Raw genomic sequence first — 18,592 nt, 5'->3', positions numbered from 1 at the left:
TTCGTATTGAAGCTCTTGAAAACGCACCGTTGTATTCATACCCCGGACATGGTTTGAAGTCTCCCGATCCCGCACATCCCCGCAGCAGCTGTCGACGCGGAACTGGCTCGGACCGGTGCCCCAGGCTCGTGCCCGGGATTGCACGTTTGGTCGCACGCATTCCCGGAGTTAATTTACGATCAATAAAATTCAAGGGGGTTTTCGAGCCGCTGGTTGAGTAAAACGAGACACCTGGATACACGCCCTTGGGCTGCGCGGGACCATGACGTACATTGACCACGGTTTCCTTACACTTCTATTGACAAAACGATTAATCCGTTAATCGAAAAGTCAATCGGTAAAGGAAGCTATCCTTAGTCGCAGCCCCGCGTCTCACTGTCGATTAAAACAAAGTTCTTCCCGTGGAAGAGATGCACGTGAATTTTGTCCGGACGTGATCGATTTACGCAGGAGCTGGATCGATCAGTCGATCAGTCTAGTTGAGTGACAGCGGAAATGATTGGCAAAAACGAGACATTTGTAAGACGTCGCCTTGGATTCTGCGGAGGTTGCGATTTCCCCCACTGTTTTTTTTTTTTTAACATTTATTAGACTGACGACTAATAATAAATAATGAATCGATAATCGACAGATATCAGCTGAAACGAGGTTCTTCTGTGGAAGGAAGTTGAAGAAACACACGCAACTTCTTTCCACACATGAAAGAGCTAAGAGTCTCTATTTGTTTCTTTAATTAAAGTCTGAGATTTAAAATTTGTTTTTTTTTTTATTGTGCGTCCTTTAAATCACAATAAAAGATTAATAAGAGACGGAGACGTGGTACAAATGTAATATGCCTTTAGGATTTCTGTCATTCACACGAGGTGACCTCCATTTTTCATATTTTGAAAAGCCACATGGTTTGTTGTAATGATTTTCTGTCATTTTCTGAGGCATTGGAGAAACACACACACACACGCACACACACGCACACACACACACACACACACACACACACACACACACACACACACACACACACACACACCAACCCCCGCGGGCTGCGGGTTATGACAGGCAGCCCCTCTGTCGATCATGTGACGCCGCAGAGATGAGCAAGCGGCGCGGAGCTCTCGCTCTGCTGCCAGTTCCGAGAACCAACTCAGCCATGGCCTCCTTTAAAGTACTAATGTGTCAATGCAAAACTACTCTGTTTAAACAAGTTCTTCATTTAAAATCCAGCTTAAGTAAAAGTACAGAAGTCTTGTGAGTAAAATGTACCTACTGTATCACCGGTAAAAGAACTAAATGTGATATCTGAGTCTGGCTGAAATAACAGATGTTCAGAGTAGCGGCAGTCAAGCGTCATTTTGTTCCTTCAATCTGAATATTTTAAGCAGAGGTGGACTGATTTTTAAGGTTGACATCAATGTTTGACAACAATTAAAGTAATAAACAATAATAAAAAATGATAAAGATCTTTAACATTAACATTTTTGATAGGGATCCTTTTTAATATACTTTGTGTATTTTTTTTACTCCCCTTTTTACGTAGCGGCAACGCAGAGAGACTTCAAAGTAACGGAGTCTTCTTTAAAGTAATGCTTTGGTACTTCTACTCGAGTAAAGGGAACGCAGGCGACAGCTGAACAGGGAGTGGGATGTCTGCTCTTCAAATAACCGAGCGAGCCATCCTCCCGAGCTAGACGATCTTCGGCGTAGCTAGCCGGCTAACAGCTAGCAGCAAGAGACGCCATTAGTTGGGTGAAAATCAGGCGTTCGCATCAGGTCGAAACGGGAATTACTTCACAGTTTAGACCGATTCCTCTCACATCTGTTGGTACATATTGATGAAAGTCGGATTCTCTTACGCTGTCGATGTGTTTTTCTCCTGAATTTTAGCTGTTTTTCTAAAAGTCGGAAGCCGATGTGAGCTACGCAGGACTTCAGTTCCGACGGGGGTTAGCATTCGCACTGCTAGCTTGACACCTCTTGTTTTGATAAACGCCGATTAATTAGTTTAATAAAAGTTCCCAGCCATGGCGGCCGGAGGGGCGGGCGGCAACAGCGGCAAGACCTACTCCTTCAAGGTGGTGCTGCTCGGGGAAGGCTGTGTGGGGAAGACGTCGCTGGTGCTACGATACTGCGAAAACAAATTCAACGACAAACACATCACAACTCTACAGGTAAGACAGAGCGCCAGGGAGCCGCTGACCTGGGTTAGCCTGGCGGCGGTAAAGGGGGGCTGTGGGGGGTATGTTGGGTGGTGGTGCTGGTGACAGTGTTTTGTTGGGGGGGGGGGGGGGGTTGTGTTGCGTTTGTGTTGCTTTCACATGTGTGTGGACGTGTATTGCGCAGCCCGAGCCGTCCCGGGAGAGCGGGGTTGTGACTGAAACCGGAGCCGCCCGTCTAGCCGGGATCATGCGGGTTAACGGGGGTTACAAAACCGAGCGTCCACTGATGTGCCAAGATGGGTGTACCTGCAGTGGTTCGTGAAGTACTCTAATCATTTCCTTGAATAAAAGTACTTATACCACGCTGTGGAAATACCCCATTACAAGTAAAAGCACGTCAGTATAATCAGGAAAATATACTTGAAGTATCGAATGGGACTGCATCTAAGGAGTATTTGCATTATCGATTAATCATCAGATTATTTTCTCGATTAATTGATTAACTGTTTGGTTCGTAAAACATAAAAAAAGCAGAGTTTAATGCCCGTGATAACCTCTTAGAGCCCAAGGTGATGTCTTCAAATATAAAATGTAGATGTTTTGTCCGACCAAGAGTCTGCAACCGAAAGAAGTTTATTATCGTGTTAATACAAGAAAAAGCAACAACATAAATAATGTTGCTTAAAAAATTGACTGAAACTACAAATTGATTATTGAAACAGTTGCAGATTATTTTCCTGTCAGTTGATTAATCTCTGCAGTACTAGTATCAATAGAAAAACTGCTCTGTAACTGTTATACAGTGACATATTTTATCAGTAGATTATTGTTACTGCTGCATCAATGTAAAAGCATCTTTTAGGGACAGTGGTTTTGATCTAGATCTGGTCTGATGTGGTCTGGATGGAGAAAAAAAGCAGTGAACTCATCCATTTTATTTTTGTGCGTTTTCTCAAATAGAAAAAAGGTTTCGCAAATCTTAAAGTGTGTCGAAGCGTCTCTTGTTTACTGTAGACCAGATGTGACAGAGCTAGGTATAGTGGTTTTTTAATGTAATCTGATGTGGTCTAGCTGGGAAGAAAGCAGTGAACTTCCCCTTTTTTTTGGTGTTTTCGCAAACAGAATGATGGTTTCCAAATCTGAAATTTTGTATCAAATAGTATTTACATTCTCCCTGTTAACCTAGTCCAGATTTGACAAATCGAGGTATCGCAGTCTATTATCTAGACCTGGTCTGATGTGATCTAGCTGGAGAAAAAAAGTAGTGGAATTGCTTTTTTTTTTTTTTTTTTGGTCTAATTCCAGTTTCACAAATGTGAAACAGTTTTAAGACTGTTCCTGGAGTCTACTTGTGAATCAAGTCCAGGTTTGATAGGCGTAAATGTGGGGCTTTTCAAGTTGGACCTGGTCTAAATCTGGTCTATATTACTGTCATTTAACTTTCCCCTCAACTGCCAGAATCAAGCTTCGGCGTCGTTCTCTGTCTGTAGTCTGAATCACACGCAGCTATCAGAGGGGGAAACTGCCACGCAGACTGTCAGTAATCGATGTTTGTCTCATTCTTGACATAAAGCAGAAACCCACCGAGTGTCGTCACATCAGCAGCTGACTGTTGTCGTGATTCCCTGCTACAGTAAAGGATAAAGCGGTGCCGTCTATCTGGTCTGAGTCGTGCCCATGATAACAGGTTTTTAACTACTGAAAATGATTAAATTAATTTTTCAGTACAAACTGTTTTAAGTTTCTTGGATAGCTGTACATTTTTTTTTTTTTTTTTTCTCCCCAATTTATTCAATGTGATCCTCAGCTGGTCTCAAATGCAAAACTCTGCACAACCAGGTCCAAAGAAAGCAGCAAATTGTCAAATTCGACGATATGGAACCTTCCAACTTTTGGCTTATTCGTAAAAAATGACCTAAACGATTAATCACTTATCAAAATATTTGCGGCTCTAGTTCCAACAATAAATAATACAGGACAGACGGAATTTTTCTTTTTCCATGACCAACAAAACGTAAAAAGAGGTCAGAGATTTAAAAGCGATCTGTGTTTTTCATCAACATATTCAACATGTAGTGTAAAGAAATAATATCCTATTAACTCTATTAAACCAAATCAAGTTAGGTTTATTTATACAGCACAGCCCTGAATCACGGTCTGCACAGCAACTGACGATTATTTTAATATTTGATCAATCCGAAGATTAATTTCTCGATTCATTGTCTTGTCCTCTTTTAAATAAAAAAATCCTAAAGATACTCATTTTCCTGTGAGTATAAAACAGAGAAAAGCAGAAAATCTTCCTGTTTAGAGGCCGAAAAAAAGCTGATTTTTTTTTTTTTTTTTTTTTGTTGAAAATTTTTAATCATCAAAATAATTAATGGGATAATTGTTGTGGCTCCTAACGCCGCCCTCTGTCCCTAATCCTCTGATTCAAACAAGCAAAAATGCCAAGAGGAATAAAAACAGAAACTTTCAGGAAAAAAAAAAAACTGGGAGGGGGGTCTCGGACAGTGCAACAAGGAGACAAGTCTCCCCTCCAGGATGGTCAGACAGATATGCAACTGCAATTGTATTCTATGAAAATATAAAAGACGGTATATCGCATTTTTCCATCTTGCCGACTCGGAGGGAGCCTTCAAATTAGAGATGGAACAAAGCCATTGTTTTGAAAGTCCTCGGTAAGTCTTACATCTCAGTCCACGTCTTCGACCTTGAAAGTTACGGTGTGGGCTTTGCCAAGTTAACCCTATTTAAAAATTCAAAAACACAGCAACAATAGTTGCAACGGTAATAAATCATAATAAATGAACAATAATAATAATAATAATAATGAAACTTGATGAATAATTAATCCCCTGCACAGCCGCTGATACAGGCTCCACGATAACACACCCTGGTTTAAACTCACTGCTCTGTTTTAATCCTCTTTAGATTTTAGAGTTTTAAATAATATGCACGAAGCAGCTACAGAAATATTCAGTTTAGTTGCGTCCCTCTATTTGTGGCTGTTGTCAGAGCCTCCGTTCTGCAGCGTAGTTGATACACTTCACTGATAAAACCACAGGGTTGTGCTGAGTTGAAATAACTGTTAGGTTTCAGTTTTATTTCTCTCCCCGTTACCCCTCCTGTTTCTCACCCACAGATGTGAACTTGCTGTTTCTGTCTTACCCCCCCCCAGCTCAGTTAAACAAACACACTAAATATTTTCTGATTTCAGTTTTTCTCATATGTGAAGAGTTGCTGCCTTTGTCTGGTTTATACCTTTGTACAACTGAATATTTTTTGGGGTTTGTAGCATTAGTCGGACAAAACAAGATATTTGAAAATGCCATCTTGGACGTTTGACTGTTTGACTTCACAAAATACACAGTTAATCCAAAAAAATAGCTTAATTAATGGATGAATCTGTTGAAACATTTGCTGGTTCCAGCTTCTGACGTGTGAGGATTTGATGTGTTTCTTTGTCCTACATGGCAGCAAACTGACTATCGTCGGGTTTTGGACTCTTGGTCAGACAAAACACCACATTTGAAGACTTCAGACGTCTGTTTTTTTTTTTTAAAGAATATGGATCCAGCAGTTTCCTTATAAAACAGGATGAGGAGGGGGTTTGAACATTTGCTTTTGTGTTTCACTGTGGACAAAGAACGTTGGAGAACAATCCAGAAATGCCAAGTGTGGGCGGAAAACTTTCAAATGTAAACTGAGTTTTGATATTCATCCATATCACTGTGGTCTTGGCCTTAGACCTGATAAAATGCCTTCACTGTCTGCGTGTGTGTTTGCATATCCCATTTCAGCCTAACTCGGACGCAGCTGCTCCACCGCTATAACAACCTGGTTTAGTGGCTGCGCTCAGGTTACAAAGGCCTCTCGCTGACTGTTGATCTCAGCAGAAGAGGAGAGAGAAAAAGAAAACGAGGGGGGGGGGGGGGACCAGGAAGAATGATGCAGCATTTCCATCGGAGCCGCCAGTGATGGAAGCGTCAACAATGACTTACAGCCGCTGTCTCTGAATCAGTCCAGCACAGTTAGTTTCCGCCTGCAGATGAGTGATGAGCTCAGAGTGAGAGTAATAGAAAGCCTCTGGGCTTCAGTCGGTCGTGGTTGTGTAAGGTTGCGTCACGGTCGAATACCTCGCAGCGCACGGGTTGCATCATTAGCTCAGCGCTTGCGAATTCGCAGCTTCGTGTGTCGGAGCCGCAGCCTGAAGCCGCAACTTCAGCCAGAAATCTGTTCCTGTTTATGTTCAGTTTGGTTGCGGGATAAAGTTTCTCCGCATGGAAAATGCTGAAACAGTGTTGTCAGGGTTTTTTTCTCATTCGTAACGTTTGCGTATGCGTTTAAGTACCCAGATTACTCAGAGAAACTGGAGAGCGTGTTTACATGCACTGTTGTCACCTGGAGACCGTAAATCTGCGTATAGATACGGCGGGTCACCCCTGCCCCCGACCTTATTCTGGAAGGCATGGCTTGGCTTGAGGTTTTCATTAAGCACTTAAAACTACAAATTTGGGACGTTCAATCTAAAATTGATATAATGGTTTGCTTATTTAAAGCAAAGTGCAGTGAGAGGACAGACGGCAGAGCTTTCCCTCACAGCGCAATAGTGTCTGAATTTAACAAATCAGCTTACTGGCAAAAGCCGACCGTAACCCGGTTACTTAAGTGCATGTAAATGCCACGATTGTCAGTTTCCTCAGTCTCTCTGCTGCTGTTTGTCCACCGACTAAAAATGTTGTAACGCTGCTGGTTTTTATCATAGCATCTGCAGCGACACAGATATTTTCTTTCATCCCGCAATCATAAAATTACATATTCAGTCAATAACAAAAGAATCTGTGGCGATAACCGGAACGGAATAGAAAATATTTGGATGGAAACACCTGTAGCAAGTTCGACTGCAGGAAGAGTACTTCACCAGGACGTCACATTAGGGTCACGTTCTACTGAACAGTCCAGATACACTCTACGGGCCCGTAGAGCAAAATGTCACCATCAGTGAATTGCTTTGTCCAAAAATTATCAAAAATGATATAAACCAAAAAACAAGCAGCATATTCTCACATTTAAGGAGCTGAAACCAGCGTGTTTCGGGCATTCTTGCTTAAGAAATGACAAACAAACAATCGATGGTCGATTCATTTTCTATTGATTATCTGATCAGTTAATCAATCATTGCCGCTCTAATGATGTGATACTTTTCATAAACACATATCAGCTGGTTCATGCTGAGCATTTAGAGGTTGTGATTGGATTAATATTTAATACGCTCCTATTAATCTTATTTAACAATATCTAACATTTGCCTCGGCGGAGTGAGTTTTCTAGTTTTCATTATTGATTAAGCTGCAATGTCAGTCATGTTACATATTTCACAGAATCCCGGGTGACTTCTTCAGATGTCTTGTTTTGTTCGAAAAAAACAAGTCCAAACCCTGAAGACATGCAGTTTACAGGGATATGAACCAAAGAAAAGCAGCAAATTCTCACATTTGAGAAGCTGAAACCAACAAAGTTTTTGCATTTTTGCTTGAAAAATGATGATTTCCAAAGTAGTTACAGGCTAATTTTCTGTGAACTAATCGTTTCAGCTCCCCTGACAAGTTTATTTTTTAAATGTCAAATGTCTTTGTTTAGTACATAACTTGGGTTATTAAAGAATTCTAACCAAATGAATGGATCCTATACAAAGATGTTTGTTTATATTACAAAAAGGAATAATGGCTGATGTATAATCACATTTTTTTAATCCATCATCATTCAGGGAATATTAGAGAATTTTGGCTTTAACTAAATAAGATAAAGTTGTAAAACCTGTTTCTCTAACTTAGGTTTTTAAAAAAAGATATTGTCGTGGTAGTGGTACGAAAAACTGTGGTATCTTATCGGCACTGGTATCAGAACATTTCCTACTCCACCAGGCCGTAAACGCATCCCCAAGATCCTTTTGGTTTGACCCTCTTGCCTGGAAAATCGAGCTGTGCCGGTGTCGGTACACGTTTGTCGATCCAAATGTGTAGATGAATGAGAAGAGGCGTTCATGGCCTCAGCTGTATTTGTCAGACCAGGGAAACGGGGGGGGTGTATAACGTGTCAGACCCCTCCAGGACCTCTGCACTCCTTCATTATGAACAGTCACATGGTCTTGAACACTCGTCAGCCGTATAACTGCAGGGCTCACACACGATTTACGCTCGCTCACATGTGACCTACTGAGTTTTCTCTGATGGGAGGAGATAAATGATCATTTTATGGCTGGTTAAAGTGAGATTCTCTGCCTTGCCTTACATAGGAGTGGTAGAGATGTTTCGCTCGAGTTGACTTTACTCGCACACGAGAGAGATCAGAAGCAGAGAACTCTCCACAGGTCTCCGGTAAAGAGCTGTGAGTGGGCATTAAATGAAACGTTGGACCCTCTGATCTTTTCATCAGAGGATCGGAAAATGTTGGAAAAACGTTTGACGCCGACGATTTCCATTCATGAGCATACAGCCGAAAATCTCCCAGCACGAGCTCCGCATTATTAAATTGTCAGGGTTTGTCATGAGACTCTTCAGATGCAAAAGCGACTGTGTCTACGTAGTTACCCTCTATTCCACTGTCAATAACTGTTTCCTTTGTTGTATTTACTGGCAACATCAGTGATGAGCACATTGCAGTTTAGAAATTAAATCCAACTGCGGCATTTGCAACGTCTCTTTCACCTGCTGCAGGTTGATTTCAGACAGACGCTTTTCCTGAAAATGGGGAGCAAATGCTTGCAGGCGCGACGGACAGATTTTTGCAACTTTGGTTGGTGGTGCGAACCAGGTGGGGCTCAGCGCAACGTGGAGGAGAGGCTGGACGCGTCACGAGGAGAAGGAACACAGCGTCGGCAGGTGGAGTCGGTGCGAGCTCCAGTAGCGTCTGATGTGATTTTTGTTTTAGGTGAGGTGGTGTGGTGCATCTCTGCAAAAACGAAGCTGTAAAACGTTGCTTTATGTTGCAGCTACTCGCCAAAATGAGCACCGGAATCTCACAACAGCCTCAGTGGTGCAAAATGAGCGTGTCCATGGTGTTGGTTTGACAGCTCATTACTGCAGTTTATACTAGTATCAGTGTCCGGCTTGTCTGGTAACTGGTCCCTAAATCACAAAGGAAATTACCAGTTGTGTTATTAATGTGATTAGAAGGAGCTCGATTCTTAAATATCGACTTATGTCTTTGAACTTTTTTCGTTTTCCGTAGTCTTCTATGATAGTGAAGTCGGTACGTTTGGCTTTTAGACTGTTTACTGGACAAAATCAGGCATTTGACCTTGGGCTTTGGGAAATCGGAATGGGAAATTTTTCACAATTTTCGGACATTTTATTGATCAAACGACCAAATGTCTAATCGATTTTAAATGAGAAAATAATCGTCAGATTAATCGAAAATAAAAATAATGGTTAGTTGCAGCCCTAATTTATTTGTTAGTAATATTTATGAAGTTATAATACAGTTTTTAGTCTTTGTGATGTGAAATTTAGTCCTTTGCTGCTGTGTTGGCTAAGTTGGGAAATTTTAAGACATCAATTGTGGTTCTGGCAACTTGTAATGAGCATTTGTGCTTATTTTTGTTAAGTCTAATCTACATGTACATAGATGTTTTAGTCATTTTTTTTCAAAGCAGAAACATTTTCTGCTCCCAGCTTCTGAAATGTGAGGATTCGATGCTCTCGTTGTGACAGTAAACTGAATATCATTGAATTGTGGACTGTACAAACTGGTTGGTCAAACAAAACGCATTTGAGGATGTCGTCTTGGTCTACGGGAAATTACTTTGGGCGTTCTTCACTTCATTTACGGGTACTTTATTGACAACTTGATTGATTGGCAGATTGATTAATTGTCCGATTAATCGTTAGCTGCGGCCCTAGGAGGATATGCTTGAATTACGGCTTTTTGGCTGTTGCTCTAACTAAATAATGGATTTCGGTCTTAGTTTTGGTTCTGGTAACTTGTGATGAGCGTTTGTGAGGATTTTTCGGTATTTCACGCGCAGCGTTCACCTCGACCTACAAAGTCAGAGCACGTGTCCAACAGCACGCCCAGTCAGCTGACTGAACGCAGACGCATTCATGTGCACGACCCGCACACGTTTTATATCCCTGCTCTCAGCCTCCCGCTCACTTCCTGACGGATAAATCGGTCTCCGTCCTCCTGTTTCTGTCTGAATCTTTGAGCCTTCAGATAATTGCTGTTGTTGACGTTGAATCTTAATCTTGGTGGTGACACTGACGCTCACTCTCCCACTGAACAGTCCAATAAATCAGAAAGGCCTGGAGGGAAAAAAAAAAAAAACCTCAACCTTTTACTGGGTCGGACTTTGACCTCTGGGTTCTTATCAGAGCTGCATTCTACAAACACTCGGCTGGGAACTGCTGGATATTCTGTGGCACAATACGAGAAGTTGCAAAACCACCCTGAAGTTGTTGCAGAATAGTAAAGTTTATACTAGTTCTACTTTTCTTCCTCCAAAATTATTTATTTAAATTCTAGATTAAAAGTACGTATGGATTTCTAGCAGAAGTAGTATGTTAATCCTCCTCTCCTAGACTCATGACAACCCAGGCGAATAACAGTGTTGAGGTCAAAGGTCATGTTACCATGAAGATTTTCATGTGACCACGTCGTCTCAGAGGAGCCAGGAGGAAAGACGGTTCAGCAGAGACAGATGGCTGCTGGGTACTTTTTTTTTTTTTTTTACACAATGTCTACATGATTTAAATTAATTCAAATCAGTTGTTTTGGAAATTTTCCAAGCAAGAATGTCAAACATTTTCTGGTTTCCGCTCTGTTTTTCTTTATTATATGACGTAAGATCTAAATTTAAATGTATACACAGATGACATTTATAAATTTAATATCTTTAAGTTTTGGATTAAGGCTGCAACTAATGATTATTTTCATCGTCGATTGAGTAGTTATTTTATTTTGGATTAATTGTTCTATACAATGTTGGGGCAACAGTACAACACACTCCCCACAGTGTCCTAGAGCCCCAGTTGATGTCATGAGATATCCCCAAAATATCCAGTTTATTATGATGTCAGGACTGTAACGTAAGACAAGAGAAAAGAGCAAATTCTCACATTTGAGTAGCTGAACTCAGCCGATGAAGATGAATCAGTATTGAAAGTACTCGCTAGTTGCACATACGATTCGCGTTTCCAAACTGCAGATGAATTTGTGAGTAATACGGGTTCTCTCGCAAACTCGTGCCTTGGTCGCAGAGTGCGGCATCTGCTGCGATTTACCGTCAAAATGGTCAAAATACGCGAAAGGGAAACGATCTCACGCCGCAAAATCGCAGCTTGCGTGTCCAAGGTTTGGTGAAATGGCCTCTGGTATATCAGGTGGACTTTTGCCTCCTGTTTCTACTACTCATACATTTTCACACTGTTTGTGTTTCCCTTGGGTTTATTGCTTTGTGCTCCTCTTATGTGCACTTTGTAACTCCGTCCAGGAAAAGCGCTCTACTGTACATCTTATTGTCATTATTGTCTCAGGGACTCAAGGCTTGACCTGGGTCTGGGGTTTGAAACCGACTACGAGTACTAATTTAGCCTGATTTCTTTGATCTGAGTTTCACTAGTGAAACCTGAGAATGGTTCAAATCAATCACCTCCTCCTCTTCCTCTGCAGGCCTCCTTCCTCACAAAGAAGCTCAACATCACGGGAAGGAGAGTGAACCTGGCCATATGGGTAAGACAGTTACAGTTGTCTCTGTGGCTGTTTTCATGCCACCGACATACGCGACAAATATTAACTTAATTGTCTGTTTGTCTCCAGGACACCGCGGGTCAGGAGCGTTTTCATGCGTTAGGTCCCATCTACTACAGAGACTCCAATGGAGCCATACTAGTGTATGACATTACAGACGAAGACTCCTTTCAGAAGGTAACAACTGTTCAGCTCCGGCCGACTGTGGCTTTGGAGATTTTATTTTCTTTGTGTTGCGCAAAACGACAAACGGGACAGAAAATGGCCTCGGCAGCAGAATATGTGTTTAAGCTTTGAATGTTGCAACCGGGAGAGAACAAAACAACCGTAGAAGGACTGAAGAAGCCTTTTGGTTGAGAGCTGAAACGTCTTCAGGAACCTCAAGCAAGTCCAGTCGCCTTCTTACAGCACTTAGAAACACCCCGACCAGGATCACCGAGAATCTTCACAGACTGAGGGAAAAAATATGCAGCACGCTGTATATTCTGAAGTGTTTTCGTTGTTAGTCTGGAGCTTGGGCAGCGTATTGGCACCGGAATAAAAACATTTCAGCCCTATTTCTAACGCAAACCTCACAAAACACATTTCCAGAGCTGAAGTGAAAAGAGGATTAATCAGTTGGCCGATCCACAGAGAATTAAGCCTTGACAGATATGACAATTGACTAATAATTTCAATAACTTCTCTCGTGGTTCCAACTTCTCAAATGTGAATTTTTGCTGTTTTGTCCTCTATGATATGAAACCCTTTGTCTTTCCTTCCTCCCTTCTTCATTTCATCTCTTCAGCTCAGCTCTCCTCTTGTGCTCTCCTCCTTTTTCTCCACTGTCTTTTCTCTTATAATGAATTAATTTTTAAACATTTTTTGCTGTAATACAGTTTATTTTTTTCTAAGAGTCTAATTAAATTTGGTTTGTTTTTGTCGTTGCAGGTGAAGAACTGGGTGAAAGAGTTGAGGAAAATGTTGGGGAATGAGATTTGTTTATGTATAGTAGGTAAGTTCCAAACAAATGTTTTAGATTTTGACTTTTTAACAGCAGACTTATCAGTAACCAGAGCAGGATGGTCTCATAGTCATAACTGAACCTGACCATTGTCTGGGGATGATTGGCCTTAAAAACGAAATAAGAACATTTTCTTCACATTAAATGAGATGGAGAAGTCGTTAGCTACCATGGCTGCTCTCATTGTAGAAGTAGTGACATAAGGACGACTCACAGTGCTTCAGTTAAGGACAAGATGTAAAAGAAACACCGCACAGTATAAAAATACAAATAGAAAGAAGATTTGAAGAGAATAAACTAGAACAAAACTAACTTTAGGTATGTTTTCATTATCGATTATTTTCTTGAGTAACTGATTAATCGTTTTGTCCATAAAACATCGGAAAACTATAAAAAGGTCCGTCACAACATCCTGGAGCTCAAAAACCCCCACATTCTAGATTTACTGTGATATGTGAGGTTAAGAAGAGCAGCTAATTGTCAGACTTCAGGAGCTTGAAGCATCAGATGTTTGGCATTTTTGCTCTTCATATAAACACCACAGGCTGCTGGCTGTCAGTCGGGTTGTTTTCATACGGGGACGCGTGACGCGCGACGGTCGGCGTTCTCGGTGGATTTACGGGGTTGTGTGCCGTCAGAGCTCAGGCGGTTCAGTGTGTTGTCTAGAGTGTTTACCCAGTCCAAAGGTTCATGCTTCTTCCTCGCTGTCAGAGACTTAGAAAACCAAAAAAAATGTGCGTGAGTTGGTGGAAAGAGTCAGTGTGTGTGGTTTGTCCAGCTCGTCTTCAGGCTTGTCCCGGGCTTCGGAGTCTACAGCCATGCTAGCAGCTCTGCAGGACTGTACTCGGGCACGGCAGTGCTCTGAGCTAAACGATAACGTTTGCTGTCGGTGCACTCCCGAAACCCAACCGGCACGGTGCCGGTCTGTGGCGACCCAAAGGGACGACTTGGGCCGCAAGTCAAGTCAATAGCAGACATTTATTTTAGCACGGTAGCGTGTAACAGTCAGAGGAGAATCAGTCAGTAGGAGACGTCCTTGCTGGTAGATGTTAAAAGGTCACTGGTTACGGGGACATTTTTACTGTAGAGTACTTTGTACCAAATGTCATGGAAATCCATCTAGTAGTTGCAAAGAAAAAACGAAGAGGCTCCATAATGAGAGGAAAACAACTTTCAGGCACCTGAAGAAGAGGAGCTGTATTAACGTGTTCGTTAAAATGCCGACCGGCTTCAACCCCGGAGGGCAGAAGAATAAAGACAGACTGTTTACTTCTGGGACTCTTTGTAGGCAACACACCGGAAAAAGTAGCATTGGAAAACATGATCCGGTAACTATCACGAGACATCAAGACTAGAAGAGAAATAACGACTAACAATGCAAATCACGCCACCAGAAATGGAGTAGCCCCCCCCCCGGTAGGCACAGTCACGTAAGTTGTTCATCGGGAGGGCTCGTAATCCATTTCCTTTATCCAACCTGGATATATGAGGGCATCAGATTCCAACACGTATCCCTTGGCAAAGGTTTTTTGTTTTTAAGGCAGACGCCCCCTCTGAACAATCGGTTTCAAAGACCTGGCCGGGTGGAAACCGGTCGGCGTTGTAACTGGATAAAGGTTTCTCATACGTCTCCTCTCCGTGCTCTGCCTGAGGACCGTTTTCTTCCCGCCCAGGTGTTGCTGAGATATTTCCCTGTGGACCACAGTGGTGGTCGCCGTCGCTAGAGCCATGCTGCTAAAAAAAAAACCCCAAGAACAGGAGCAATAAGCCCTTTGAGATCCAGAGACAGAATTCTACTGTTTTATATCTTAAATGACAAAAGAACAAGATTGAAGTCGCAGTGAGAGTTAAGTCTTTACCCGGGCTTCTCTCCTCACCTGTCCGGGAGCAAACTGACCGGAGACACACCAGCGCGCACACACACATCATCAGCTGGGCTTGTTTGGGTCTGGTCTGTTGGTCCTGTTGTCATGGCTGCTAAACATGAGGGAAATTTCTGAAACCCCTTTAACTGGATTATGCTGCGTTCATCGTGTGTTGGCACTAATTCGTACAGTGGCAGAGCTGCAATTGTGGAATCTGCTGTCTGGAAATGTAATTTTGATGTTTTTAATTAAGCAGTAGGTCACATGGGGCCGTTCCCCTCGGTGATTGCGGGACAGTGAAGTTTGAGGCTCTGTTCTACTCTGAGCGTTTGTCAGTGAACCTGCTAAATCCAGTTCGCGGTTCATCTGCTGCAGCCCTCTACAGTCACAGCGTTACTGTGGGTGTTTGGACCAAGGTGACAGTTCTCTCTGTTTATAGAAGCAAAAGAGGTTTTAAATACACCCGACACTGAAAAAAAAAAGACGACTTTTTTCACCTTTTTTTTATTTTTCATGTGCACATGGCTGCTAAAAATAGTCTTAACCCAGCGACAATGAGTAGAAATAATGTGTAAAATCTGAAGTTTTTATCTTTAAAAGGAATCCTGTTTAATTTGTGGTCTGGCGAGTGACTGGATCTGTGCGTTTTCTTTTCTCTGCAGGTAATAAGATCGATTTGGACAAAGACAGGCACGTTTCAGTGGAAGAGGCTGAGAGGTAAAAACCGGGGGAACGCTGTTTTTTTTTTTTCCATGTTGTTCTGATGGGGGAACGATGACAGAGTTTGCCGGTGGACATTTTCGTCTTGTGATGGTTATTATCACCTCTCTCTGCCTCTGTTTCTCTTTAGTTATGCAGAATCGGTGGGAGCCAAACACTACCACACATCTGCCAAGTTAAATAAAGGCATCGAGGAACTCTTCCTGGACCTCTGTAAAAGTAAGACCTCACCTGGGTTCGTCCCGCACAAAATAACATGAGAGAAAACCACTAAACACGCGCTTTAAAAGAAAAACCGGGCAGTTGATCTTCTCTGACATACGAAAATCAACATCAAAACGTTTTCACCAGGTGACCCTGATGCTAGGATGTTTTCAAAGGAACACTCAGATCTGATGAAAGGGCCGCGACGTTCCCTCGAGACCAAAGTGAAAATGTTTGAATCTTAAAGGTGCAGACATTTTGGAAATCCTCCTGTTCGCTTTATTACCCAGAGTCTGATGAGAAGTTTGTTTGTTTAGCAGTTATTAAAACCAGAGTTGCACAAAGCGCAAAAGAAGAACGACGACACAGGAAGAACCAGGTAAAACAGATAAACCAGCAGACAAGGCTCTACAACTCTAGAATCTTAGCTCAGCATAAGGACGGGAGACAGGCTAACGGCTCGCCTGGCTCTGTCCAAGGGTCACAAATCCACCGAATTAAGACATCATATCTCGTTTGTTTAATCTGTACAAAAGCCCGATAGTGAAAGCTTTTGTTTTTACGAGGGGAAGGAAGGAAGTTGCTGCTCATGGCTCACAACCTGCCGTAAAACCGCAACTTGTTGTTTTTCCACTTTAGCCTGCCTTCAGACAGATCGACCTCCTAACAGCTGCAAAGCCTCTGATCGTAACCTCGTATCTACTGTGTGTGTGTGTGTGTTTCAGGGATGATGGAAACGGCTCAGGCGGAGGAGAGGTTGAAGGGCAACGGCGCCAGCCAATCGGCTTCGAGCCGGCGGGGCGTACAGATCGTCGACGACGAACCACAGGCCACACCTGCCGGAGGATGCTGCTCCTCTGGCTAACACGCACATACGCACACGCACACACACACACACACACACACACACACACACACACACACACATTCTTTCTCTCCGTCATACATGCTTGCAGACATTATACTCACACAGACATTTATCATTGTCTCTGTTGTCAGGTTGGTCCGCTCTAAAATCCTAAAATAATACGCTGTGTTCATTCAGCACTGCCTCTGCTGCTAAGGAGCATGGGAAGTCGTATTTAAATTACCTTATTCTGTGTGCCCTTTCAAAATAAAAGTACCTGAAGGTCTGCTTTTAGTGACGAAATTCTCTAAACCTCACGTTTTTAGCACTTTATTTACCATCGGCCCTTATGAAAACAAATCCATAAGTCAACAGTAATTTGACACAAAGCAGTGACTAATGTAACAGGAAATGTCCAAGGAACACTGAAGACCACTTCACCTCCCGTCTCCAGCTGTTTTTGTGAGCTTCATACTAAAAACGATGAATAAAGCAGTTGAAATTAATTTTTGAAGACACAAAATGGCGGCTCAGGCTTCAGCAGCGGTTTACTTTCTTTTTGTGGGGGGGGGGGTTCTCTCAAGGGGTTAAACATGCATCCACACATATGGACACACACTGTACAAACCCATTAATCTCCATGTTCATCTGAAAGTACATATAAACATCAGTTTGTGGTGTAACAGCTGCACCTGCTGGACGAAGGTCAAACTGCAGAGGGATGACGCTCCCTTTCCTTCAAGCTGTCGAGGTCTTCACGGGTCTCAAAGACGGAGACGTGACCCGGGTCCCAGTTACACTCAGTCTAATCAGGTCCGGTAGGCTCCTCTCGTACAGCTGCTTATTAATGAATCAATTCCGCATTCACACATTAACCGTTCAGGCCTGCAGCCTCACTTCCACTGAGGAGACTGAAGTAGGTGAGCTCCGCTACCTGCAGGCGGACGTTTCTCAAGTTTCCCTGCTCACCGTCACAGTCCCTGGCTTCATTTGGCCTCCTTATAAAGGCGGTCCCGGCGACGTCCCGCCTCGCTGGTGTCTGACCGGTCCACCGTCCGCAGCAGAGACGCCGAGCTAAGGAATCGGGGGACAAACGGTCACGTCAGCGTCCCCTGAAATAAAACTTCCCACTGGTCCGTTATGGCTCTGGTCCAGACTTTTGGACCCGTGAAGACCTCTACCAAGCGTCTTACTGAAAGCTCACATTACAAACCTGGACTATACAAAAAACTGCACAAAAACCGCCCCCCAGCAGCTGCAGCAACTCTGCTAATACATTTCTTTGGTCTGTAAATTGAACCAAATATTACTCGTCACTGTTGAAGCCCAATGAAAAAAATGGGACGATTTAATAAATAAACCACGAAACTTTCAACAACCAGAAGCAAAAAGCGTCTCAAATTACGCTGCTGCTGCTGTTGAACTTTGGTTTTGGTCTGTAAATTAAACTGCAAATTATTAAAATAAAGTCAAGTTTAGAAATAAATAAACAATAAATCAGTTAAAAAGTTTGACAGTTGGCTGCAACAAACTAATTGAAATCCTGGTGAATCAATGAATCGTTTAGTCTGTTGAATGTCAGAAAACCGTTAGCCCAAGTTGACGTCTTTAAATTGATCATTTAGTCCCATTTGAGTTGCAGTGATGCAAAACACAAAACAGCAGCAAATCTCCACATTGGAGGAGCCGAGGCGAAGGGCGTGGAAGAAGCAGTAAACCGGGTTCAGCTCAGCTGCCGGGTCTGTAAACTACACTAACCACACATCGTTAAAATAAAACCTAATAGACAGAAAAGAACCCACGAACGAGCAAACACCTCCGTCACCTACCCAGGTTTTCTGGAAACAATATATTGATCAGTGTGTTTCTGTTTTGCGCTTTGACGGTTGAAACATTGAGCCTAATCCGGGCCTCGGCAACTGTTTCAACATTTATTATCATTTGAATTAAGGGTTCAGTCTATCAAATGTCTGAAAACAGTGAAGAGCCAAAAGTGACGTCTGTGAACGAATTATTGTTTCCAAAACCTCAAGATTCTCCATTTAAAACG

At 42.6% G+C, this 18,592-nt stretch overlaps 1 protein-coding gene across 1 annotated transcript; it reads left to right on the top strand.

Moving 5' to 3' along the window:
- The first annotated feature begins 1,668 nt into the window (after positions 1 to 1,668).
- On the top strand, positions 1,669 to 16,840 carry rab21 (RAB21, member RAS oncogene family). Its single transcript, XM_040149710.1, has 7 exons — positions 1,669 to 2,165; positions 11,826 to 11,885; positions 11,973 to 12,080; positions 12,834 to 12,897; positions 15,434 to 15,488; positions 15,622 to 15,710; positions 16,421 to 16,840. Exons 1-7 carry the CDS (start codon positions 2,019 to 2,021, stop codon positions 16,558 to 16,560), a joined length of 663 nt encoding a protein of 220 aa, XP_040005644.1. The 5' UTR covers positions 1,669 to 2,018; the 3' UTR covers positions 16,561 to 16,840.
- The last annotated feature ends 1,752 nt before the right edge of the window (positions 16,841 to 18,592 follow it).

The sequence above is a fragment of the Xiphias gladius genome, chromosome 2, assembly GCF_016859285.1.
Source record: "Xiphias gladius isolate SHS-SW01 ecotype Sanya breed wild chromosome 2, ASM1685928v1, whole genome shotgun sequence".
In the NCBI taxonomy this organism is placed as follows: Eukaryota; Metazoa; Chordata; class Actinopteri; order Istiophoriformes; family Xiphiidae; genus Xiphias; species Xiphias gladius.
The sequence above is the reverse complement of the archived record's forward strand: the minus strand, read 5'-3'. Positions and strand labels throughout refer to the sequence as shown.

Coding starts and splice junctions, on each gene's coding strand:
- rab21 (XM_040149710.1), top strand. CDS start 2,019: ATGGCGGCCGGAGGGGCGGGCGGCAACAGCGGCAAGACCTACTCCTTC. Junction 11,886..11,972: donor GAGTGAACCTGGCCATATGG/GTAAGACAGTTA, acceptor GTTTGTCTCCAG/GACACCGCGGGTCAGGAGCG. Junction 12,081..12,833: donor ACGAAGACTCCTTTCAGAAG/GTAACAACTGTT, acceptor TTGTCGTTGCAG/GTGAAGAACTGGGTGAAAGA.